The sequence below is a fragment of the Haematobia irritans genome, chromosome 4 (genome assembly GCF_050003625.1).
Source record: "Haematobia irritans isolate KBUSLIRL chromosome 4, ASM5000362v1, whole genome shotgun sequence".
NCBI lineage: Eukaryota > Metazoa > Arthropoda > Insecta > Diptera > Muscidae > Haematobia > Haematobia irritans.
This window is the reverse complement of record NC_134400.1, coordinates 132,748,739-132,774,616: the sequence shown is the minus strand read 5'-3', so window position 1 is coordinate 132,774,616 and position 25,878 is coordinate 132,748,739. Positions and strand designations below refer to the sequence as shown.

Sequence of the window (25,878 nt, the reverse complement as noted above, 5' to 3'; positions counted from 1 at the left end):
TTAACATTTTTTTTTAATTCAGCAGATCAAAATACATAAGAAAACAAGTAAGAAAGTCTAAAGTCGGGCGGGGCCGACTATATTATACCCTGCACCACTTTGTAAATCTAAATTTTCGATACCATATCACATCCGTCAAATGTGTTGGGGGCTATATGGAAAGGTTTGTCCCAAATACATACATTTAAATATCACTCGATCTGGACAGAATTTGATAGACTTCTACAAAATCTATAGACTCAAAATTTAAGTCGGCTAATGCACTAGGGTGGAACACAATGTTAGTAAAAAAATATGGGAAACGTTTAAATCTGAAGCAATTTTAAGGAAACTTCGAAAAAGTTTATTTATGATTTATCGCTCGATATATATGTATTAGAAGTTTAGGAAAATTAGAGTCATTTTTACAACTTTTCGACTAAGCAGTTGCGATTTTACAAGAAAAATGTTGGTATTTTGACCATTTTTGTCGAAATCAGAAAAACATATATATGGGAGCTATATCTAAATCTGAACCGATTTCAACCAAATTTGGCACGCATAGCAACAATGCTTATTCTACTCCCTGTGCAAAATTTCAACTAAATCGGAGTTAAAAATTGGCCTCTGTGGTCATATGAGTGTAAAGCGGGCGAAAGCTATATATGGGAGCTATATCTAAATCTGAACCGATTTCAACCAAATTTGGCACGCATAGCAACAATGCTAATTCTACTCCCTGTGCAAAATTTCAACTAAATCGGACCAAAAAATTGGCCTCTATGGTCATATGAGTGTAAATCGGCCGAAAGCTATATATTGGAGCTATATCTAAATCTGAACCGATTTCAACCAAATTTGGCACGCATAGCTACAATGCTAATTCTACTCCCTGTGCAAAATTTCAACCAAATTGGGGTAAAACTCTGGCTTCTGGGACCGTATTAGTCCATATCGGGTGAAAGATATATATGGGAGCTATATCTAAATCTGAACCGATTTCAATAAAATTTGGCACACTTGACTATAGTACTAATTGTTTTTCTTGTGCAAAATTTTAAGTAAATTAGGGTAAAACTCTGGCTTCTGGGACCATATAAGTCCATATCGGGCGAAATATATATATGGGAGCTATATCTAAATCTGAACCGGTTTCTTCCAAAATCAATAGGGAACTATTCTGAGCCAAAACACATACTTGTGCCAAATTTGAAGTCGATTGGACTAAAACTGCGACCTGGACTTTGATTACAAAAATGTGTTCACGGACAGACGGACATCGCTATATCGACTCAAGAGGCCACCCTGAGCATTTTTGCCAAAGACACCATCTATCTGTCTATCTCGTCTCCTTCTGGGTGTTGCAAACATATGCACTAACTTATAATACCCTGTTCCACAGTGTGGATATCGATTCATAATTATAGATTGCCCCCATATAAGCCGATCCCCAGATTTGGTTTGCGGAGCCTCTAAGAGAAGCAAATTTCATCCGATCCGGCTGAAATTTTGTACATGGTGTAAACATATGATCTCTACCAAATATGCAAAAATTGGTGAACATCGATCCATAATTATATATAGCCCCCATATAAACCGATCCCCAGATTTGGCTTGCGGAGCCTCTAAGAGAAGCAAATTTCATCCGATCCGACTGAAATTTGGTATATGGTGTCAGCATATGAGCTCTAACAACCACGAAAAAATTGGTCCACATCGGTCCATAATTATATATAGCCCCCATATAAACCGATCCCCCGATTTGGCTTTCGGAGCCTCTAAGAGAAGCAAATTTCATTCGATCGGGCTGAAATTAGGTACATGGTGTTAGTATATGGTCTCTAATAACCATGCAAAAATTGGTCCACATCGGTCCATAATTATATATAGCCCCCATATAAACCGATCCCCAGATTTGGCTTGCGGAGCCTCAAAGAGAAGCAAATTTTATCCGATCCGGCTGAAATTTGGTACATGGTGTAAGTATATGATCTCTAACAACTACGCAAAAATTGGTCCACGTCGGTCCATAATTATATATAGCCCCCATATAAATCGATCCCACGATTTGGCTTGCGGAGCTTCTAAGAGAAGCAAATTTCATCCGATCCGGCTGAAATTTGGTACATGGTGTTAGTATATGGTATCTAACAACCATGCAAAAATTGGTCCATATAGGTCCATAAAGTCTACTTCAACTTTGGTACCCTTTGAGCCTTTTTACACGCAAAAAAAAACGTTTGGAAAACGTGTACTGAAAATGTTTTTCTTTTGTTAGAGTTTTTTGAAGTCCTTTTATTACCAAAATAAAATTTTTGATACAAAATATTTATTTTTGCAATAAAAGAAATAATTTTTGATCCAAAAACACAGTCAATTTCGTTTATAGTCAGTCAATTTCATTGTTTGTATTACAGAAAAATGTGCTAAAAACTAAAAACATCGTGGAAGTGAGAAAGATGTGAGGGAAGATGCAATTAGCAAGAATTTTTTTGTTAGTCTGTAGGAAATTGTTTTTACGTCCTATAAAAGAATCAACGTTTATTACAAAATGTATATAACAGGTTGGCTGACAAGTCCCCGGTCTGACACATAGATGGCGTCGCTAGTATTAAATGCATATTATTTTTATATACACACAAAAAAATATTTTTCTGATTCAATCACGAAATTAATTGATCCAATTAATTTTTTAATTGAAATGTCTTCAATCACAGAAATGATAGAATCAATTAAAAAATTAATTGACAGTCAATTAAAAAATTAATTGATCCAATTAAAAACTAAATTGATACTATTAATTTGTGTGATTGATTTTTATTTCAATTAAAAAATTTGTTGAAACAATTAAAGTTTTAATTGAATATTTTTTAAAACTCAATTAAGATTTTAATTGGAAAAATGTTCGTAAATTTTTTCTCTGTGTAGTACCAACCTTCAATTGATTCGTGTTAAAATTTGACGTCTGTAAGTCAATTAGTTTGTGGATAGAGCGTCTTTTGTGAAGCAACTTTTGTTATTGTGAAAAAAATGGAAAAAGGGATTTCGTGTTTTGATAAAATACTGTTTTCTGAAGGGAAAAAATACGGTGGAAGCAAGAACTTGGCTTGATAATGAGTTTCCGGACTCTGCCCCAGGGAAATCAACAATAATTGATTGGTATGCAAAATTCAAACGTGGTGAAATGAGCACGGGGGACGGTGAACGCAGTGGACGCCCGAAAGAGGTGGTTACCGACGAAAACATCAAAAAAAATCCACAAAATTATTTTGAATGACCGTAAAATGAAGTTGATCGAGATAGTAGAGGCCTTAAGGGTATCAAAGGAACGTGTTGGTCATATCATTCATCAATATTTGGATATGTGGAAGCTCTGTGCAAAATGGGTGCCGCGCGAGCTCACATTTGACCGAAAACAACAACGCATTGATGATCCTGAGCCGTGTTTGCAGCTGTTAACTCGTAATACACCCAAGTTTTTCCGTCGATATGTGACAATGGATGAAACATGGCTCCATCACAACACTCCTGCGTCCAACCGATAGTCGGCTGAGTGGACAGCGACCGGTGAACCGTCTCCGAAGCGTGGAAAGTCTCAAAAGTCCGCTGGCAAAGTAATGGCCTCTGTTTTTTGGGATGCGCATGGAATAATTTGTTATCGATTATCTTGAGAAGGGAAAAATCATCAACAGTGACTATTATATGGCGTTATTGGAGCGTTTGAAGGTCGAAATCGCGGCAAAACGGCCCCATATGAAGAAGAAAAAAGTGTTGATCCACCAAGACAACGTACCGTGCCACAAGTCATTGAGAACGATGGCAAAAATTCATGAATTGGGCTTCGAATTGCTTCCCCACCCACAGTATTCTCCAGATCTGGCTTCCAGCGACTTTTTCTTGTTGTCAGACCTCAAAAGGATGCTCGCAGGGAAAAAATTTGGCTGCAATGAATAGGTGATCGCCGAAAGTGAGGCCTATTTTGGGGCAAAACCGAAGGAGTACTACCAAAATGGTATCAAAAAATTGGAAGGTCGTTATAATCGTTGTATCGCTCTTGAAGGGAACTATGTTGAATAATAAAAACGAATTTTGACAAAAAAATGTGTTTTTCTTTGTTAGACCGGGGACTTATCAGCCAACCTGTTACTTTTCTTCCAAACAAACTTGCTTATACACGCTCACAAAAAATCGCTTCTGTAACATATACTCCCAAACATATTTTGCTGCAAGCATATACATTTTTGGCTATTGCCCAAACATTTATATGTTTGATCTCTTCTAATATATAATATGTTTGAAAGCATATTGGTCTAAACAATATATGTTTGGGTAGTCAATTTCCAAACATTTTGTACTTTTGCATCCAAATTCAATAATGTTGTCTTCCAAAAAACAATATGTTATTATGTGAACATATAATATGTTTGGAAACATTTTGCACCCAAAAATATTATATGCTTAAAAAAATTCTCCCAAACAATATTGTGCTCAAAATTTTATTTATTTATTTATATATTTACAATCATAATGAATTATGAAAATAAACAGGTAATATAGGTGTTAACAACATAGGTTTTCGACCTGAATGCTCAAAATTTTGTTTCTGCCCAATTGTATATTCCCCCACATCTTTCTCACTTCCACGAGATTTTTTAGTTCTTAGCACCTTTTTCTGTAATACAAACATTGTAGAAGAAATTATTCAATTGTATGTTTTTTTTATTTTAATTTTACCTTTTGCCGGACGGGGATTCGAACAGCGGACCACACAGTTTGTAAGGATCAAAGAATTAGCTGATCAATTGCCCAAGGATAAATAAAATGTTAATTTTGTAATAACAAGCAACAACCACCAACTTAATTCAATATCGCTCCCTGTTAAATAGCGCTCCAAGCTACTAAACACATATATGTTTATAGGCTATTTCTAAATTAATATATGTTTGCATCCAAGCATATTATATTTACAAACATTTTATGTCCCAAACATAATATGTTCTAATATATTAACATATATGTCCCAAACATGTTATGCTAGTTTATGAACATTATATGCTTGCACTCAAAAATATTGTGTTTAAAAATTTGTATTCCAAACATATAATATTTATAGCCAAACATATGAAAAACAGTCTTTTTCATCCGTGTAGCGAAAAGCAAATGGGAAACGATATTTGTTTCTCTAAAATTTCGTTTGGGAGGAAAGATTTTTTTGTGAGTAGGGATTCTCAATCCAATTCAACATTTTCACGATTTTAAAAAGCCGACTTTTCAATCTTCCAATTTTCAAATAGTCTACTTCTAAATATTCGACTTTTTCGATGACCCATTTTTAGCTTAAAATAATACCCTTTTCCACAGTGTGGCGCAGGGAATAAAAAGCTACATCACATTCCCCTTTCATAGCTTTATGGAGTTTTAGGATATTTCACTAATATTCGATTTGTCAATTTTCACCAACATCATAAGTCGATTTGATTCGATTTTCTAAAAAACATCGATTAGTTGATTTTGTAGATTACAAAAAGTCCACTTCGATACTTGTGACGAAAAGTCGCTGTTCGTCTTCTGTATCGCTAAGCCTTCTAGCCTGTAGTCTTTATGAGACTTTGGTGTCTACGATAAATAGTACATGGTACATATACATACACTATCTCAAACAATTGTCCGTACACCAAACTGTTAAAGCTATATTTCATTGTGTCTCCGAAACTATATGGCCGATTCGTTTTAAGTAAATTGTATTTTGAAGATCAAGCTTGAATAATTATTTTCTATTTGATACCAAAAAAGATCGAATAAAATCAAATTATCTAGTTTCTGAGATACGATGAAATATAGCTTTTACAGTTTGGTGTGTCCGTTTGAGACAGTGTACGTCTACATATTTCCTGGAATCACATTTTCAAATTGATGCTTTAACAAATAATCAGATTTATGGATCCATATGAGTTTGGCGCTATCTACACTTGCAATCTTTCATGTTGAGTTTTTTCCCCAAGTTTTTCTTCAATGGATCGATTCACTTTATTTGACTTCTCTTAATTATCTCATTAACCTTTTGATATTTCTAGCTTAACATCAATAAACTGACAGTCAAGTAGGCATTGACGCTTATTAGCCATAGTTCTTTGTTAGATGGATTTTTAAGTTTTCATTTATCCATTGCGAAGTGGGATTTTTTTTTCTTGCTGTCTGCTGATCTTCATGACTATTCGTCCGTCGGTCCATCTATTGTTGCTTACCTCTTGACTCTGTTCCAGTAGCTGTGAACTATGTGGCCGTATGGTTACTGGATAATTTCTCAATTGCCCTACTACAACCGGCTGATGGTGTTGAATTTGTGATGACTGCTCCTGCTGCTCTTCATCACTCTGTTGCGACGAATGCTGTTGTTGCTGTGGTCGTATCAGAAATTGCCTACCATCTGTACCATAAATGGTCTCTTGTGGATCCTCGGGATCATCTGAATTCGCACTAGAGCGGCTATTGCCACTGGTAATGCTATCCGACCGGTGATTTGCATAGGCATCATTGTTGTTGCCAGCATCTTTAGTTTCTTTTGTTTGGCGTTTATCTTTGGTAGCAGCGTCATTTGCTGGTGACTCTTTTGCAACCGACGATGTTGCCATAACAGATGCTGCTCCTGATGCTGATGATGATGATGCTGCTGTTGTGTCATCAGCAATTTGTTTGTTTGTCGCTATTTTATTGGGTTTATTTGTTTCGTTAGCGTAGACATTTAATATGCCTGAAAAAAAATAGAAGAAAGATTGTATAAACCAAAAGATAATTTAAAAATAAGGAGATGTCCAAGAGGCTTTAGGGATTAAGTCTTGAGGCCAGGCAATCAAATTCAATTATAGAGGATTATGGGGAAACATTTGTTTTTTTTTTAAGAATGAATCTGGAACCAAATATTTAGCGATAAACCATTTTTCTTATAGTGTTGCAATGGTTAGCATGCACAGAAAACATTTTTTCTGATTCAATCACTAAATTAATTGATCCAATTATTTTTTTTAATTGTAATTGCATCAATTGGGAAAGTGACAGTATTGAGCACAGAATTAATTAGGAATACGTAATATACTGGATTTGGTTTCTTCGGCTTTAAAACTAGTTTCACACATTGTGCAATATCTAAAATTAAATCAGGCTTCACTCATTGAAAAAAGAAGTACACCACATTGAATAAATTCCATATTTATTCAATGTGGTGTACTTCTTGACACAAAATTTACTCACATTAACTACAAATTTCCTTGATTAAAAAAAATTAACTGAATGAAGGTTTATGCACTCAAAACAAAAGTTTACTTGGTTCCAAAGATTTTCACCTTCCCTTATGGAATTTGGTATTGATTCCGAGCCAAAGATGCGGCTTCTTTAAAATAAAGATATTTTTTAGCGACCTACACTGAAAAAACAGTGAACCCACTAGGAAGAAAACTTTTGATTAATTTTAGAAAATTTTAACTAAACAGTATTACAAGCGCTGGCATCACGTCGATATCACATAAAAAGGTAAATATTTTTCGACAAATAACTTTTTTCACTTGTTAAAGAAAATTTTGTAAAGGGTGATACGGTCAAAATTTGGTCAAGGGAAAACGCGTGTAAATCGGTGAAATCGTTTTTTTAAAAAATCAAATTAACTTTCTTTTTCAAGTTCAATTAGTACAAAATTCAGGAAAAATATACAGTTAGGCTTTCGCTTTTCCAAATCCGAATTGCCGGGCCTCACGCTTGACACCTGCCATCAGATTTTGTACAGCCACCTTGTCCACCTTCTTCGCTGCAGAAAGCCAGTTTGCCTTGAAGTGCTGCTCGTCCTTACCAGTTTTTTGGTCTTCTTTAGGTTCCGCTTGACAATGGCCCAGTATTTCTCAATTGGGCGGAGCTCTGGCGTGTTGGGAGGGTTCTTGTCCTTGGGAACCACCTGCACGTTGTTGGCTGCGTATCACTCCATGGCCTTTTTACCGTAATGGCAAGATGCCAAATCCTGTTTTTTGGTCTTCTTTAGGTTCCGCTTGACAATGGCCCAGTATTTCTCAATTGGGCGGAGCTCTGGCGTGTTGGGAGGGTTCTTGTCCTTGGGAACCACCTGCACGTTGTTGGCTGCGTATCACTCCATGGCCTTTTTACCGTAATGGCAAGATGCCAAATCCTGCCAAAACAGTACGGAACAACCGTGTTTCTTCAGGAAAGGCAGCAGACGTTTATTCAAACACTCTTTCACGTAAATTTCTTGGTTGACAGTCCCGGAAGCTATGAAAATGCTGCTTTTCATCCACAGGTACAGATGGCTTGCCAAACCAGATATTTCTTTGCGAACTTTGACAGTTTTATGTGCTTGAAAATATCTGCTGCCTTTCCCCTTCCTTTTGCCGTATAAAACTCCTGTCCCGGAAGCTGCTTGTAGTCGGCTTTGACGTAGGTTTCGTCGTCCATTACCACGCAGTCAAACTTCGTCAGCATCGTCGTGTACAGCCTCCGGGATCGCGCTTTGGCCGTCGTATTTTGTTTATCATCGCGATTTGGAGTCACTACCTTCTTGTAAGTCGATAGTCCGGCTCGTTTTTTGGCTCGATGCACGGTTGTAGACGATACACCCAGCTTATTTGCGGCATCTCGGAGAGAGAGGTTAGGGTTTCGCTTGAAACTACCGGCAACTCTCTTTGTCGTCTCAGAGGCTTCCGGTTTTCGAGTTCTCCCCGATTCAGACTTCCTGGCTGTCGACAAACGTTCCCCAAACACTTTAATTACATTTGTAACGGTTGATTTGGCAACTTTTAGCGATTTTGCCAGCTTTGAGTGCGAGTAGCTCGGATTTTCGCGATGCACGAGCAAAATTTTGATACGCTGCTATTCTTGCTTGGACGGCATTTTGACAACTGAAAAGTGAATTCCAAAAACAAAACAGGAGCAACATTCTACACACACACACCTTCAAAATGAGGAGTGTTCAGGTTGTTTAAATGCAAAATTGAAAGAAATACGTCAAGTTTATATTGACCAAATTTTGCCGTATCACCCTTTAGTTCGAAGGAAAAAATTGGAGTTTAAAATTGCAAGAATGTCTTTAGTGACATACGAAATTCATGATGAAGACTTTTGTAGTAAAATTTATAAATTTAAAGAAATAATGAACTATTTTGTGAGAAATACGAATTTAGTACATCTTTATGCTTAATTTGTGTATAATTTTTCCCCGTTTTTTCGTTCATTTAACTAACGCACGCAAAAAATTATTCGAGTAACGGAAACTTTCTCCAAACATAATAATTGTGTGAACTAAAATAAAGTTAAATTGGCTTTAGTGAAATATAGAGTTTACTTTTTTTAAGTGTATGTTGCTTTACATCAATGATAAATAAAATTAAAATTAAGATAGAGATTCCATTTATCGAATTTTCATTCTCTTTTCGCGGTATATTCATAAAGCTATTCACGTACAAAAAATTAACACTTTAAAAATCCAAATTATAACGGATACATCAACGTAACATACAAAATGTTTTCTTAATTGCACAAAAAAAATTCAACCAAAGATGCTAAATCCTCAAAATAAGTCTTAGCCTACATTTGAAGGCTTTTATCTTAAATTTAAAGATTCAATATTTCAGTTAATTTAAGGACGATTTCTTTAAACAAAAAATGTGTTTCTTTACTTTAAGGAAAATTGGCCTTAGTTCAAAGATATGCGACTTTAACCGAGGGACACAAATTTCCAAAATTTGTGTCCTAAATTTAATAAAAAAAATTTTTTGAAGCAAAGATTATAAACTTTATTTTAATTAAAATTTCTTTATTTTAAAGAATTTTATTAGTATTCATTCATATAATATTTTTGTCCTTAGTAATTTGTAAATTGCGCATCATAAAATTTAGGTTGCGTAATCTTTAACATTGCGTAGATATTTTTTTTTTCAGTGTAATATTTTTCTTATGCATTTCTTCCATAATGAAAAAAAAACAATCATGACATAAAGAAATAATCTTTAAATCGAGGTTAATTTTCATTTTAAGGATATCGCACCAGAATTGACCATAAACATGAAATTTTTATCTTGAACTAATATGAAAGATTATGCAATCTAAATTTACACAGTGTTAAGGACAAAAATTTTTTAAGATAAACAAATTTTTAATCAAAAGAAATATCACAATCTCTACATTAAGAATTGTTTTCCTTAAAGTTAGGATGCGAATCTTGTAAAATTATCGTCCCTCTGTTAATGTCGTATGTCTGCGAAGTAAAGCCAATTTTCCTTATTGTCAAGAAAAACATTTTTTGATTTAGACAAACAATCTATACGTTAACTGAGATATTGAATATTTGGATTAAAGATAAAAAAGCTTTAAAAATAGTCTATTACCTATTTTGATTATTTGGCGACCGAAGTACTACGCCAACGCTAAATTTTTTGAGGATTTTGAAGTTTTGCCTTAAAGTTTTTTTTTTTTTAATATGAAAACATTTTTTGGTTTGAAGTATCTGTTATAATTTGGATTTTAAACTGAGGTTTATTTGTACATGAATACTCTTGTTGATATATCGCAAAAAGAATACGAAAATTCAATAAATCAGATCTGTATCCTAGTTTTAAATTCTACACAGAGAAGTATGCACTGAAAAAAATCATGCCCGCTTCCAAAGATTTTGTCTTTTCATTAAAAATGTTGGTATTGATTCCGAAGCGGAGAATACAAGTAAGGATACTTTTAAGACACAATTCTCTTTTAAATATGGGTTTTTGTACTTGCTTCTAGGAAGCAAATTTTAATTTTTTGTTTTTTCAGCTTTTTTGCTTCATATGCTATCAAAGTCCTTTAAAAACGAGTTAACGACAACTTTATTTTCCAAATTCGGACTCGAATTCCAGTAGAAATTATGCTATGTTTCAAGTAAAAGACGTCTTTAAAATAAAGTGTTGAAAAACATGTCCTATATTTGAACGATTTTTTGCTTTGTAGTCAAGATGCAAAAAGACAACAAATTGAAAGACAAATTCATTAAATTTAAACAATTTTTCGGACATATCAAAGTCAAGTTGACCTTAGCCCAAAGATTTTTTCTTTCATGTTATGATACCCATTTTTAAGTCAAATCACTTAATTATAAGGACAATACGACTTCATTGAGAAGTTTACGGACTTTTGGACAAGGAAAAAAATTAGAGAAATGCGTCTTCTTTACTAAGCAAAATTTGCATTCGTATTTTAAAGACATGAAATCTTTGACCTCACGACAATGTTTTCTTCAGTGTGGGAAAAATAAACTATCTCGATCAAAATTGAACTAAGATGTATTCCAAATTTTGAGATTAATTAAATTAACGGAAATTTTCTGATATTTTTGGGATTTTTATCCACTACTTTTTGCAAAATACATCCTTCTCAAAAAACTAAAACGAAATAAAAATAAAGAAAACAAGTATATACGGCCGTAAGTTCGGCCAGGCCGAATCTTATGTACCCTCCACCATGGATTGCGTAGAAACTTTTACGAAAGACTGTCAACCACAATCGAATTACTTTGGTTGTGGTATCTTAAAACTTCTTAACGTCGTTTTCTAAATTGTGAGTTAGTCCATACGTGGTATATATTCGACAAAACAGGTATGTATAGGTAAGTCTACAAATAATTACGAATCGATATGGACTTTTGCACGGTACGTAGAGAGCCAGAATTGAAATATGGGGGTCGCTTATATGGGGGCTATATACAATTATGGACTTGATATGGGCCAATTTTTGTGTGATTGGGGATCGATTTATCTGAGGGCTATATATAACTATAGACCGATATAGACCTAGTTAGGCATGGTTGTTAACGGCCATATACTAGCACAATGTACCAAATTCCAACTGACTCGGATGAAATTTGCTACTCCAAGTGGCTCCAAAACCTAATCTCGGGATCGGTTTATATGGTGGTGTGGTGTTATATACTAACACCACGTACCAAATTTCAACCAGATCGGATGAATTTTGCTTCTCCAAAAGGCACCGGAGGTCAAATCTGGGGATCGGTTTATATGGGGGCTATATATAATTATGGTCTGATGTGGACCAATTTTTGCATGGTTGTTAGAGATCATATGTTGACACCATGTACCAAATTTCAGCCGGATCGGATTAAATTTGCTTCTCTTAGAGGCTCCGCAAGCCAAATCTGGGGATCGGTTTATATGGGGGCTATATATAATTATGGACCGATGAGTACAAATTTTTGCATGGTTGTTAGAGACCATATACTAACACCATGTACCAAATTTCAGCTGGATCGGATTAAATTTGCTTCTCTTAGAGGATTCGCAAGCCAAATTTGGGGGTCCGTTTATATGGGGGCTATAGGTAAAAGTGGACCGATATGGCCCATTTGCAATACCATCCGACGTACATCAATAACAACTACTTGTGCCAAATTACAAGCCGATAGCTTGTTTCGTTCCGAAGCTAATGTGATTTCAACAGACGGACATGCTCAGATCGACTCAGAATTTCACCACGAACCAGAATATATATATATACTTTATGGGGTCTTAGAGCAATATTTCGATGTGTTACAAACGGAATGACGCCAGATCATTACCGTTTTAACCACGCTATGGTCCATTCTTACTATTTTTGAGAAGTGTACGAAAAACTTCCCCTGCTCAATTAGCATTGAACTTATTTGTATGTCATTGAAATTTTACTGGCATTTAGTTCATAAAATGTTTGAGACATACTTGGAAAAATTCGTTGGGCTGGGGAAAATTTCTTACAAAATTCAAAAATTTCTTACAAAATCAACTAAAATAAAATGATTTTATTTGCAATATATATATAACTTCATTTTAGCATAAGTTTTACAACTGATTTTTTTCTGTTTAAGGTTTTAAGGTTTAATGTTAGATAGCTCCCTGGCTCGAAATCAATACCAAAATCCTTCCGACAAGGTAAAAATCTTTGTATCAAGTAAACTGTTTTTGAGTGTGCGCAGAAAAAAACCCATTTTTGAACTGATAAAGGGTGATACGGTCAAAATTTGGTCAATATAAACTTGACGTATTTCTTTCAATTTTGCATTTAAAAAACCTGAACACCCCTCATTTTGAAGGTGTGTGTGTGTAGAATGTTGCTCCTATTTTGATTTTGGAATTCACTCTTCAGTTGTCAAAATGCCGTCCAAGCAAGAAGAGCAGCGTATCAAAATTTTGCTCGCGCATCGCGAAAATCCGAGCTACTCGCACGCAAAGCTGGCAAAATCGCTAAAAGTTGCCAAATCAACCGTTACAAATGTAATTAAAGTGTTTGGGGAACGTTTGTCGACAGCCAGGAAGTCTGGATCGGGGGGAAATCGAAAACCGGAAGCCGCTGAGACGACAAAGAAAGTTGCCGGTAGTTTCAAGCGAAACCCTAACCTCTCTCTCCGAGATGCCGCAAATAAGCTGGGTGTATCGTCTACAACCGTGCATCGAGCCAAAAAACGAGCCGGACTATCGACTTACAAGAAGGTAGTGACTCCAAATCGCGATGATAAACAAAATACGACGGCCAAAGCGCGATCCCGGAGGCTGTACACGACGATGCTGACAAAGTTTGACTGCGTGGTAATGGACGACGAAACCTACGTCAATGCCGACTACAAGCAGCTTCCGGGACAGGAGTTTTACACGGCAAAAGGAAGGGGAAAGGTAGCAGATATTTTCAAGCACATAAAACTGTCAAAGTTCGCAAAGAAATATCTGGTTTGGCAAGCCATCTGTACCTGTGGCTTGAAAAGCAGCATTTTCATAGCTTCCGGGACTGTCAACCAAGAAATTTACGTGAAAAAGTGTTTGAATAAACGTCTGCTGCCTTTCCTGAAGAAACACGGTTGTTCCGTACTGTTTTGGCCGGATTTGGCATCTTGCCATTACGGTAAAAAGGCCATGGAGTGGTACGCCGCCAACAACGTGCAGGTGGTTCCCAAGGACAAGACCCTCCCAACACGCCAGAGCTCCGCCCAATTGAGAAATACTGGGCTATTGTCAAGCGGAACCTAAAGAAGACCAAAAAAACTGGTAAGGACGAGCAGCAGTTCAAGGCAAACTGGCTTTCTGCGGCGAAGAAGGTGGACAAGGTGGCTGTACAAAATCTGATGGCAGGTGTCAAGCGTGAGGCCCGGCAATTCGGATTTGGAAAAGCGAAAGCCTAACTAAATATTTTTCCTGAATTTTATACTAATTGAACTTGAAAAAGAAATTTAATTTGATTTTTTAAATAAACGATTTCACCGATTTACACGCGTTTTCCCTTGACCTAATTTTGACCGTATCACCCTTTAGTAAAATTAAAATATTTTTATTGCAAAAACTAGTTTTCTTTTTGATTGTTTACACTACTTTACAAAAAAAACAAATTTTTGTCATGTACACTTGATGAGAGGTAACTTTTCTTATGTATTTTGATCTGCTGAATTCGAAAAATTTTTTTATTGAGTGAACAAATCCGATGTCAAATCATGCAAATATGAGCAACTCACCCATACAAAAATGCCTCTCGACCACAGAGAATAGCATTTTTGTGTAGGTGAGTGACTCATATTTGCATGATTTGACATAGGATTTGTTCACTCAATTTCCTATAACTTTGTCATTTTTCGGTCGTTTTTCTTCTAGTTGGTCTTATTACTTAGCTTAGGTTGTAGAGGATTACATCAATTTTGTGTTTTGAATTGATGTCCACTTAGACCAGTATAGGTCAGGGATGGAAAATAAAATTTTTAAGAAAGTACAAAAAAGGTAATTTTTGAGCGAAAAAGTACTTTTCACAAAATTAAAAAAAAATCCATTGGAAGATTATTGTCAAGAGCACCTTTAGAGTGAATTTTTAAGAAAATAAAATTTTGTTTGTCGAAATTTGAAATTTTTTTAGTTATATATCCGCTTGCAAGGGCTACAGTATTGTAATCACGGTTTGGTAGATTTGTAGAATTCATGGTATTTCATAAATTTTCTGTAGATAAATTGAAATAAATTTTTAACCAAATTTTCTATAGAAATAAAATTTTGAAAATATTTGCTACCGAAATATAATTTTGACAAAACTTTCTATAGATATACAATTTTGACAAACTTTTATATAGAAATAAAATTTTGACAAAATTTTCTATAGATATAAAATTTTTACAAAATTTTCTATAGAAATTAAAAATTTGACAATGTTTTCTATAGAAATCAAAATTTTGACAACATTTTCTATAAAAATAAAACTTTCACAAAATTTTCTATAAAAAAAAAATTGACAAAATTATTTATAAAAATAAAATTTTTACAAAATTTTCTATATAAATATAATTTTGACAAAATTTTCAATAGAAACAAAATTTTGACAAAATTTTCTATAGACATCAAAATTGTGAAAAAATTTTGACAAAATTTTCTATAGAAATAAAATTTTGACAAAATTTTCTATAGAAATAAAATTTTTACAAAATTTTCTATAGAAATAAATTTTTTTACAACATTTCTATAGAAATCAAAATTTTGACAACATTTTCTATAAAAAATTTTGACAAAATTATTTATAAAAATAAAATTTTTACAAAATTTTCTATATAAATATAATTTTGACAAAATTTTCAATAGAAACAAAATTTTGACAAAATTTTCTATAGACATCAAAATTGTGACAAAATTTTCTATAGAAATAAAATTTTGACAAAATTTTCTATAGAAATAAAATTTTGACAAAATTTTCTATAGAAATAAAATTTTTACAAAATTTTCTATAGAAATAAATTTTTTTACAACATTTCTATAGAAATCAAAATGTTGACAACATTTTCTATAAAAAATTTTGACAAAATTATTTATAAAAATAAAATTTTTACAAAATTTTCTATATAAATATAATTTTGACAAAATTTTCAATAGAAACAAAATTTTGACAAAATTTTCTATAGACATCAAAATTGTGACAAAATTTTCTATAGAAATAAAATTTTGACAAAATTTTCTATAGAAATAAAATTTTTACAAAATTTTCTATAGAAATAAAATTTTTACAAAATTTTCTATAGAAATAAATTTTTTTACAACATTTCTATAGAAATCAAAATTTTGACAAAATTTTCTATAAAAAAAATTGACAAAATTATTTATAAAAATAAAATTTTGACTAAATTTTCTATAGACATATAATTTTGACAAAATTTTCAATAAAAACAAAATTTTGACAAAATTTTCTATAGACATCATAATTGTGACAAAATTTTCTATAGAAATAAAATTTTTACAAAATTTTCTATAGAAATAAAATTTTTACAAAATTTTCTATAGAAATAAATTTTTTTACAACATTTCTATAGAAATCAAAATTTTGACAAAATTTTCTATAAAAAAAATTGACAAAATTATTTATAAAAATAAAATTTTGACTAAATTTTCTATAGAAATATAATTTTGACAAAATTTTCAATAAAAACAAAATTTTGACAAAATTTTCTATAGACATCATAATTGTGACAAAATTTTCTATAGAAATAAAATTTTGACAAAATTTTCTATAGAAATAAAATTTTTACAAAATTTTCTATAGAAATAAATTTTTTTACAACATTTCTATAGAAATCAAAATTTTGACAAAATTTTCTATAAAAAAAATTTGACAAAATTATTTATAAAAATAAAATTTTGACTAAATTTTCTATAGAAATATAATTTTGACAAAATTTTCAATAAAAACAAAATTTTGACAAAATTTTTTATAGACATCAAAATTGTGACAAAATTTTCTATAGAAATAAAATTTTGACAAAATTTTCTATGGAAATCAAAATTTTGACAAAAAATAAAATTTTCCAAAAGAAAAAACATGTAGAAAATTTTCTGTAGAAATAAAATTTTGACAACATTTTTGCAAAATAATATTTTTGTGTTAGTTTTTGATAATATTTTCTCCAAATGTCAGTAGATTATTTTTGTCTCAAGTTTCGACCTTCAATGGTTCGCATTTTTTTTGTACGCGATCAATAACTTCTATATTTTGTTGGTAGTTTTTGATAATATTTTCTCCAAATGTCAGTAGATTATTTTTGTCTCAAGTTTCGACCTTGAATGGTTCGCATGTTTTTAGCACGCGATCAATAACTTCTTATCTATAAAGTATTCGTGTGGAAGCGTAATATAGTATCACATGCTTTTTTCGACTAAAACATTTTTGAAATTCAATAAAATCGTCTTTTTGACTATGGCTTTTACAAAATCGAGATTTTTTTCCCGCATGAACTTGTCTGTTTTGCCAAAATCGTAAAAGACTACTAGCAAATAAGTTTGTTAAAAACTTTCTCAAAATATTAACATATTTTGTTAAAACTAGTGTACCATAAATCTGATATCGGCTCAAATGTCTACACAAAAGGTACTAAATCATTCGCGGGGGTACTACGGTACTGACCAGGTTGAAAAAGTATTGAAAAAAGTACATTTTCCATCCCTGAGTATAGGTCCATTGTGATTCTTATTACTTACGTTATAGTATCATCACGACCATGAAGAGAAAACGAACGAACAATGGTTTATACTTTTCTGGCGGGGTCCATTCTAAAATACGATTTTTTTGTGGAAAATTTGGCTTTTTCGCATCGATATTTTAAATTTAATGAAAACAATTTTAATGAAAACAATTTTTGAAGCAAAAATTATACACTTTATTAAAATTTCATTATTTTAAAGAAATTTGTCGTTAATATTTTGTAAATTTCGCATCCTAAAATTTAGGTTGCGTAATCTTTAATATCACGTAAATATTTTTTTCAGTGTACTTAAAGTTTTAAATGACATCTGAAGTTTGAAATTTGAGTAATGCGTAGGCTAAAGAAAGAACACTTGCGCGAATTTTCTTTTTCAGTCTACGTATATTTTCTAAATGGTTTAATCGCGCCAATTTGCTTTATTACTTGTACAAAAATTTTCCAAAATTCAACCATAAAATATTTTTCCTAAATATATAGTAACGATCCTATTTCAAAGAAGACAACGCGAAACTGTGTGAAATTTTGCGTTTTCATAGTATAACAGAATCTTTAAATGGATGTCAAAATCTCAGATTCCTAAATATATAGTAACGATCCTATTTCAAAGAAGACAACGCGAAACTGTGTGAAATTTTGCGTTTTCATAGTATAACAGAATCTTTAAATGGATGTCAAAATCTCAGATTCCAAGTCACGTTTTTCCGCTTCGATCGATTTTACTAAATTTAGCCAAACATTTTATACTCATGAAAGAGGCAGGTCAAATTTACTACAGACCGAATATTAAACGAATTTCCATAATTTTTTATGTATGTATTGCATCCAACTTCAGGTTGCTATCATTTCTAAACCGGCAGTTGAGGATGAGGATGCCCAAAAAAGTTAGACCGAGTCAGAAAAATGCCGAATATATCAAGAAAATGTTCTAAAGATAGTATTGAAGGTCTGGACAGACAAATATTTCGGCCGTAGACCGCACTCAGCTCTCGTCAACCAAGAATGGCATAAAAGGGAGGTTCCTCGCTTCATTTCTATTGTGCGACCTTTGAATTGAAGAAGAATCTAACAATAACCAAAAAAAAAATTTAACTTTTAAATTTTATGCGACCAGTTCAATATGGTCGCATATGGCGCTAAAAATATTCTTGTATACTTGAACTCTAATTGTTTCTTCCAAACTACAAAATATTTATGATATTTAAGAAGTGAGAGAAAATAACTATGTCTATTTAATTTGCTTGATTTTATTGAAAAGTATTTTTTTTATTTTTCTGATATTAACAAAGATGTTCAGGGACCATCAAGGTTGTTTACAGTCAAAAAGTTTTAAACGTCGAAAATGTCAAAAATACTTACAGGATATTTAGATTTGAATTCAGACTATTTTTATACCCTGCGCCACACTGTGGAACAGGGTATTATAAGTTAGTGCATATGTTTGCAACACCCAGAAGAAGATGAGATAGACACATGGTGTCTTTGGCAAAACTGCTCAGGGTGGGCTCCTGAGTCGATATAGCCATGTCCGTCTGTCCGTGTGTCCGTGAACACATTTTTGTAATCAAAGTCTAGGTCGCAGTTTTAGTCCAATCGACTTCAAATTTGGCACAAGTATGTGTTTTGGCTCAGAATAGAACCCTATTGATCTTGGAAGAAATCGGTTCAGATTTAGATATAGCTCCCATATATATATTTCGCCCGATATGGACTTATATGGCCCCAGAAGCCAGAGTTTTACCCTAATTTGCTTAAAATTTTGCACAAGAAGAACAATTAGTACTATAGCCAAGTGTGCCAAATTTTATTGAAATCGGTTCCGATTTAGATATAGCTCCCATATATATCTTTCGCCCGATATGGACTAATACGGTCGCAGAAGCCAGAATTTTACCCCAATTTGGTTGAAATTTTGCACTAGGAGTAAAATTAGTAGTGTAGTCAAGTGTGCCAAATTTTATTGAAATCGGTTCAGATTTAGATATAGCTCCCATATATATCGTTCGCCCGATTTACACTCATATGACCACAGAGGCCTATCTTTTACTCCGATTTAATTGAAATTTTGCACAGGGAGTGGCATTGTAGCTATTCGTGCCAAATTTGGTTGAAATCGGTTCAGATTTAGATATAGCTCCCATATATATGTTTTTCCGATTTCGACAAAAATGGTCAAAATACCAAGATTTTCCTTTGTAAAATCGCCACTGCTTAGTCGAAAAGTTGTAAAAATGACTCTAATTTTCCTAAACTTCTAATACATATATATCGAGCGATAAATCATAAATAAACTTTTGCGAAGATTCCTTAAAATTGCTTCAGATTTCCTGGATTTAACAACGCTTTGTGGAAATCTCAAAATGTGGAGTAAAATTTAGTTCAATTTTCGTTCGAGGTAGTTCATTCTTCCTATAAAACAGTTGACTTTTTTTCGGTGTTCATAAAATTCAACACAAAGTGAATATTATTCATTCAGTTAGGATATAATATATCAAATATTATGTATTATTTATTGTAATAAAGTTAATATAGACTAATTATGGTTTTCATGCTTTTGCTGAGACCGGTATACTTTTATGTTGATTTATATTGATTTTCTTTTTTAAGTAAATTTATCGTTCAGCCTTGAATTGCTATGTTTATGTCAGCTATTTTCATTAATTATCAGATTGGTTTGTTAATATACACATGTATACGTATACATACATTATTTTACAATTCAATTACAATAAATTTGCTACACATTCGATTTCTCAATGGCATGTAACGATGACAGTCACATTTTAATTACAGATTTTCCACATTATTTCCACTTCATCATACCATCCATCCATAAAAGATGCAGTTCACTTGAAGAAAGCACACTTACCACACACAAAACAAATCAAAATTAATGTCTTCATTTTTTTATGCTTTTGGTTGTTTGTCCACCCCGGAATTATGATATGGAGCACAGATAATGAACGGACGCGACTAGGTTTTGTGACACGTTTCAAAAGCCTTGTTTTTCTGTAATTCCTTAAAGTTTTGTTTCTTTCTACAAGAGAAATATTTTTAATTTTGAAATTTCACATAACATTGTTCACTGCTATCGTTTATCAATTTATGAGATGATTTTTGTGGTTTATAAAATCATACTTTTAATCCTGGCAAAGTATGTTTTATATGGTCAACGACACTGTTTGCTGAATATCTCTTGATTTGAATTTAACGGTAGAAAAAACCAACGAGAAGCGAAAAATCGCGACAAAACCGAGTTAATGAGAAGTTGCTGGGTACACATTCGAATCTCAACTCTTTTCGATTGTTGCACGACACTGGCATTTATAAAAGTTTTGCACCTTACAAAAAAAATACACTCCACTGAAATTCGAAATAATCAGCAGCGCACATTTAATCACACAACTGTTGGGATTGACTTTTCGCAAGCAACTTTGCTCCCGCTCCCTGTGTATAAGATGATCTTGGTGTTGAGACCTTTTTGTCTTATACCATAGTTGTATTGTTTTTGTGGAGTTGTGCCATTCAATCGAGCGGTAGCGTTAAGTGGATTTGCGCATGCGTCGCTGCTTTTTATAGTGCAACATGCCAAAGCATCACTGAACAGTAAAACGAAATGGTTATCAAATATGAATATACCTTTAAATCGTTTGACCCTAAAGATATACGTGAAAATATTTTTAATGATCCAGTTGACTAATATATAAGGAAGTAATTTATTTCTTAGAAACCATTTTCTATCGAAATAATACTTTGACAAAACTTTCTATAGAAATAAAATTTTGACAAAATTTTCTATAGCAATAAAATTTTGCCAACATTTTCTATAGAACTAAAATGTTGACAAAATTTTCTATAGAACTAAAATGTTGACAAAATTTTCAGTAGAAATAAATTGTTGACCAAATTTTCTATAGAAATAAAATTTTGAAATTTTCTATAAAAATAAATTTTTGAAATTTTCTATAGAAATAAAATTTTGACGAAATTTTCTATAGCAATAAAATTTTGACACAATTGTCTACAGAAATAAAATTTTGACACGACTTTCTATAGAAATAAAATTTTGACAAAATTTTCTATAGAAATAAAATTTTGACACGACTTTCTATAGAAATAAAATTTTGACAAAAATTTCTATAGAAATAATATTTTGATAAAATTTTCTATAGAAATATAATTTAAAACAAAAATCTATAGAAATAAAATTTTGACAAAATAAAATTGCTTCAATTGGCCAAAAAGTGTAGACTTATTATAAAATAAAAAAATAGAATAAAATTTTCTATGGAAATAAAATTTTGACAAAATTTTCTATGGAAATAATATTTTGACAAAATTTTCTATGGAAATAATATTTTGACAAAATTTTCTATGGAAATAAAATTTTGACAAAATTTTCTATAGAAATAAAATTTTGACAAAATTTTCTATAGAAATAAAATTTTGACAAAATTTTATATAGAAATAAAATTTTGACAAAATTTTATATAGAAATATATTTTTGAAAAAAAAAATCTATAGAAATAAAATGTTGACAAAATTTTCTATAGAAATACAATTTTGACAAAATTGTCTATGGAAATAAAATTATGACAAAATTTTCTATGGAAATAAAATTTTGACAAAATGTTCTATGGAAATAAAATTTTGACAAAAATTCTATAGAAATAAAATTTTGACAAAATTTTCTATAGAAATAAAATTTTGACAAAATTTTCTATAGATATAAAATTCTGACAAAATTTTCTATAGAAATAAATTTTGACAAAATTTTCTATAGTAATAAATTTTTTCGTTTTTGTTTTTTATTGTTGGTTTGTACTTCAATCACAAAATTTTCTATGGGAATATAATCTTGACTTTCTATAGAAATAAATTTTTGAAAAACTTTTCTATAGAAAAAAAAAATTGAAAAAATTTTCTATAGAAATAAATTTTGACAAAATTTTCTATAGTAATACATTTTTTCGTTTTTGTTTTTTATTGTTGGTATGTACTTCAATCACAAAATTTTCCATAGAAATAAAATTTTGACAAAACTTTCTATAGAAATAAAATTTTGAGAAAAATTTCTATAGAAATAATTTTTGAAAAACTTTTCTATAGAAAAAAAATTGACAAAATTTACCATAGAAATAAAATTTTCTATAGAAATGAAATTTGGACATTTTCTATAGAAATAAAATTTTGAAAAAAATTTCTTAAGTAATAAAATTTGGAAAAAATTGTAGAAATAAAATTTTCTATAGAAGTAAAATTTTGGTAAAATTTTCGGTAGAAATAATATTTTGACAAAATTTTCTATAGAAATAAAATTTTTACAAAATTGTCTATAGAAATAAAATTTTTACAAAATTTTCTATAGAAATGAAATTTGGACAAAATTTTCTATAGAAGTAAAATTTTGGTAAAATTTTCTATAGAAATAATATTTTGACAAAATTTTCTATAGAAATAAAATTTTTACAAAATTTTCCATAGAAATAAAATTTTTACAAAATTTTCTATAGAATAAAAATTTTAACAAAATTTTCTATAAAAATAAAATTTTGACAAAATTTTCTATAGAAGTAAATTTTAACGAAATTTTCTACAGAAATAAAATTTTCTATAGAAATAAAATTTTGACAACATTTTCTATAGAAGTAAAATTTTGACAAAATTGGCTATAAAAATAAAATTTTGATGTAACTGTCTATACACTCTTAGAAACATATGTTTTTCATATGTTCCGATATAAGCAAAATGTGTTTCGGGCACAATTTTTAAACACAATATATTTAAGTGCAAAAATGTAATGTTCCTAAACTAACTCTAAATGTTTGGGTCATGAATGTTTCATAAAATAATATGTGTGAATGTAAATATATATACATTTACAAATTTCGAGTAAACATATATATGTTGTGATATTTTATTCAGAGAGCGACAGAGAGAGAGAGAGAGTATAGAGAAAGAAATAGAGATGGAAACCGGGAGGGTTGACGAAAGATATCAACATAACACAGCGAGAGAATCAAAAGAGTTCAACTTCTGTGAAACCGCTTGTATGTTGTTTCGGAAAACTGTTTTATGATAAGGCCAAAATTTGATATGCTTAAGTCTAAATATTATTTAATTTGAATAAAGAGAATAGACATTCGGAACCAAGAGAATAGACATTTGAAAAACAAACAGCATATGTTTTCGCCTTGAGAGCAGCATTTTATGTATGTGTGGACATGTGTTTTGTTTATCATTTTGGCATTAAAGGGTGATACGGTCAAAATTTGGTCAATATAAACTTGACGTATTTCTTTCAATTTTGCATTTAAAAAACCTGAACACCCCTCCTATTTTGATTTTGGAATTCACTCTTCAGTTGTCAAAATGCCGTCCAAGCAAGAAGAGTAGCGTATCAAAATTTTGCTCGCGCATAGCGAAAATCCGAGATACTCGCACGCAAAGCTGGCAAAATCGCTAAAAGTTGCCAAATCAACCGTTACAAATGTAATTAAAGTGTTTGGGGAACGTTTGTCGACAGCCAGGAAGTCTGGATCGGGGGGAAATCGAAAACCGGAAGCCGCTAGAACGACAAAGAGAGTTCCCGGTAGTTTCAAGCAGAAACCCTAACCTCTCTCTCCGAGATGCCGCAAATAAGCTGGGTGTACCGTCTACAACCGTGCATCGAGCCAAAAAACCGACCCGGACTATCGACTTACAAGAAGGAAGTGACTCCAAATCGCGATGATAAACAAAATACGACGGCCAAAGCGCGATCCCGGAGGCTGTACACGACGATGCTGACGAAGTTTGACTGCGTGGTAATGGACGACGAAACCTACGTCAAAGCCGACTACAAGCAGCTTCCGGGACAGGAGTATTATACGGCAAAGGGAAAGGGGAAAGGTAGCAGATATTTTCAAGCATATAAAACTGTCAAAGTTCGCAATGAAATATCTGGTTTGGCAAGCCATCTGTACCTGTGGCTTGAAAAGCAGCATTTTCATAGCTTCCGGGACTGTCAACCAAGAAATTTACGTGAAAGAGTGTTAGAATAAACGTCTGCTGCCTTTCCTGAAGAAACACGGTTGTTCCGTACTGTTTTGGCCGGATTTGGCATCTTGCCATTACGGTAAAAAGGCCATGGAGTGGTACGCCGCCGCTAAGGACGAGCAGCAGTTCAAGGCAAACTGGCTTTCTGCGGCGAAGAAGGTGGACAAGGTGGCTGTACAAAATCTGATGGCAGGTGTCAAGCGTGAGGCCCGGCAATTCGGATTTGGAAAAGCGAAAGCCTAACTGAATATTTTTCCTGAATTTTATACTAATTGAACTTGAAAAATAAATTTAATTTGATTTTTTAAATAAACGATTTCACCGATTTACACGCGTTTTCCCTTGACCGTTTTGACCGTATCACCCTTTGTGGGCACAATTTTTGTCTTGGTTCGTTAAAAGAAATCGGAACGTACGAGGAGTAAGTCAAAATATTCAGACAAAGGAAATTAAAAAGAAACGGTGAAAAATATACAAAAATTACAAAGGGATCTTCATAAAAATAACGAAAGGGCACTATACTCTTTTTAGAGTTTGGACAGTAAAATGAAAAAGGAGGAAACAGTGAAAAATTAAACAGTAAAATGTATAAAACAAAGTTTAGTTCCTCTTTATTAATAAGTAGTCCAAGAGGACTTGACGGACACCTTCAAATATAAAAGCGGGCATTAAGTTTGAGTTTTGCAGCTACAACAATTGAAAAAGTTTATTTTCTTTAAAATGAATTATTAAAGAAAAGTAAAAGGCAAAACAGGGTCATTTTAGAGCAATAATGCCAACTTAATACCGGCCTTAAAAGTAAAAATGAAATTAAGTACAAAACACGATAAGTTTTAAATGCATTTAAAATGGTGTTAAATGCTAGTAAAAAACTGTACACGCCTAAATAAATTTATGTGTATATTATAAAATTATTTATGTATGTTTATACTCGACTCCACGTTCTTCTTTTGTTAGAGTTTTCGAATTCCTTCCAAAATTTCAAACTTTTATACCAAAAACAGTTTTTTATTACAAAATTGTTATTTTTCCAATAAAAAAAAAATAATATTTTATCCAAAAGCTCAGTCCATTTCGTTTATATCAAGCACTGTTTCTGACTGTAAATCTTTAATAACCCACATTTCGAAGTTTCATTATAAAAATTTAATCTATATATAAAATTCAATCTATGTTTGTTTATTTGTTTGTTTGTATGTTCCGAGTTGGCTCCGAAACGGCTGAACCGACAAGTAAATCGGTTCAGCCGTTTCGGAGCCAACTCTATCTTCTATATATATAAAATTCAATCTATGTTTGTTTGTTTGTATGTTCCGAGTTGGCTCCGAAACGGCTGAACCGATTTACTTCAA

General features: G+C 32.0%; 1 protein-coding gene across 1 annotated transcript in view; it reads right to left on the bottom strand.

Annotated features, from left to right (window-relative positions):
- Window positions 1-20,794, bottom strand: part of LOC142234195 (uncharacterized) — a 46,729-nt gene extending 25,935 nt beyond the window's left edge. Inside the window, exons 1-2 of the mRNA XM_075305282.1 lie at window positions 20,358-20,794; window positions 6,225-6,730 (exon numbers count right to left, since the gene is read on the bottom strand). Of these exons, the coding sequence (XP_075161397.1) occupies window positions 6,225-6,730; window positions 20,358-20,391 (540 nt within the window). The 5' untranslated portion in view covers window positions 20,392-20,794. The remainder of the gene's footprint in view (window positions 1-6,224; window positions 6,731-20,357) is intronic.
- Window positions 20,795-25,878: the final 5,084 nt, after the last annotated feature.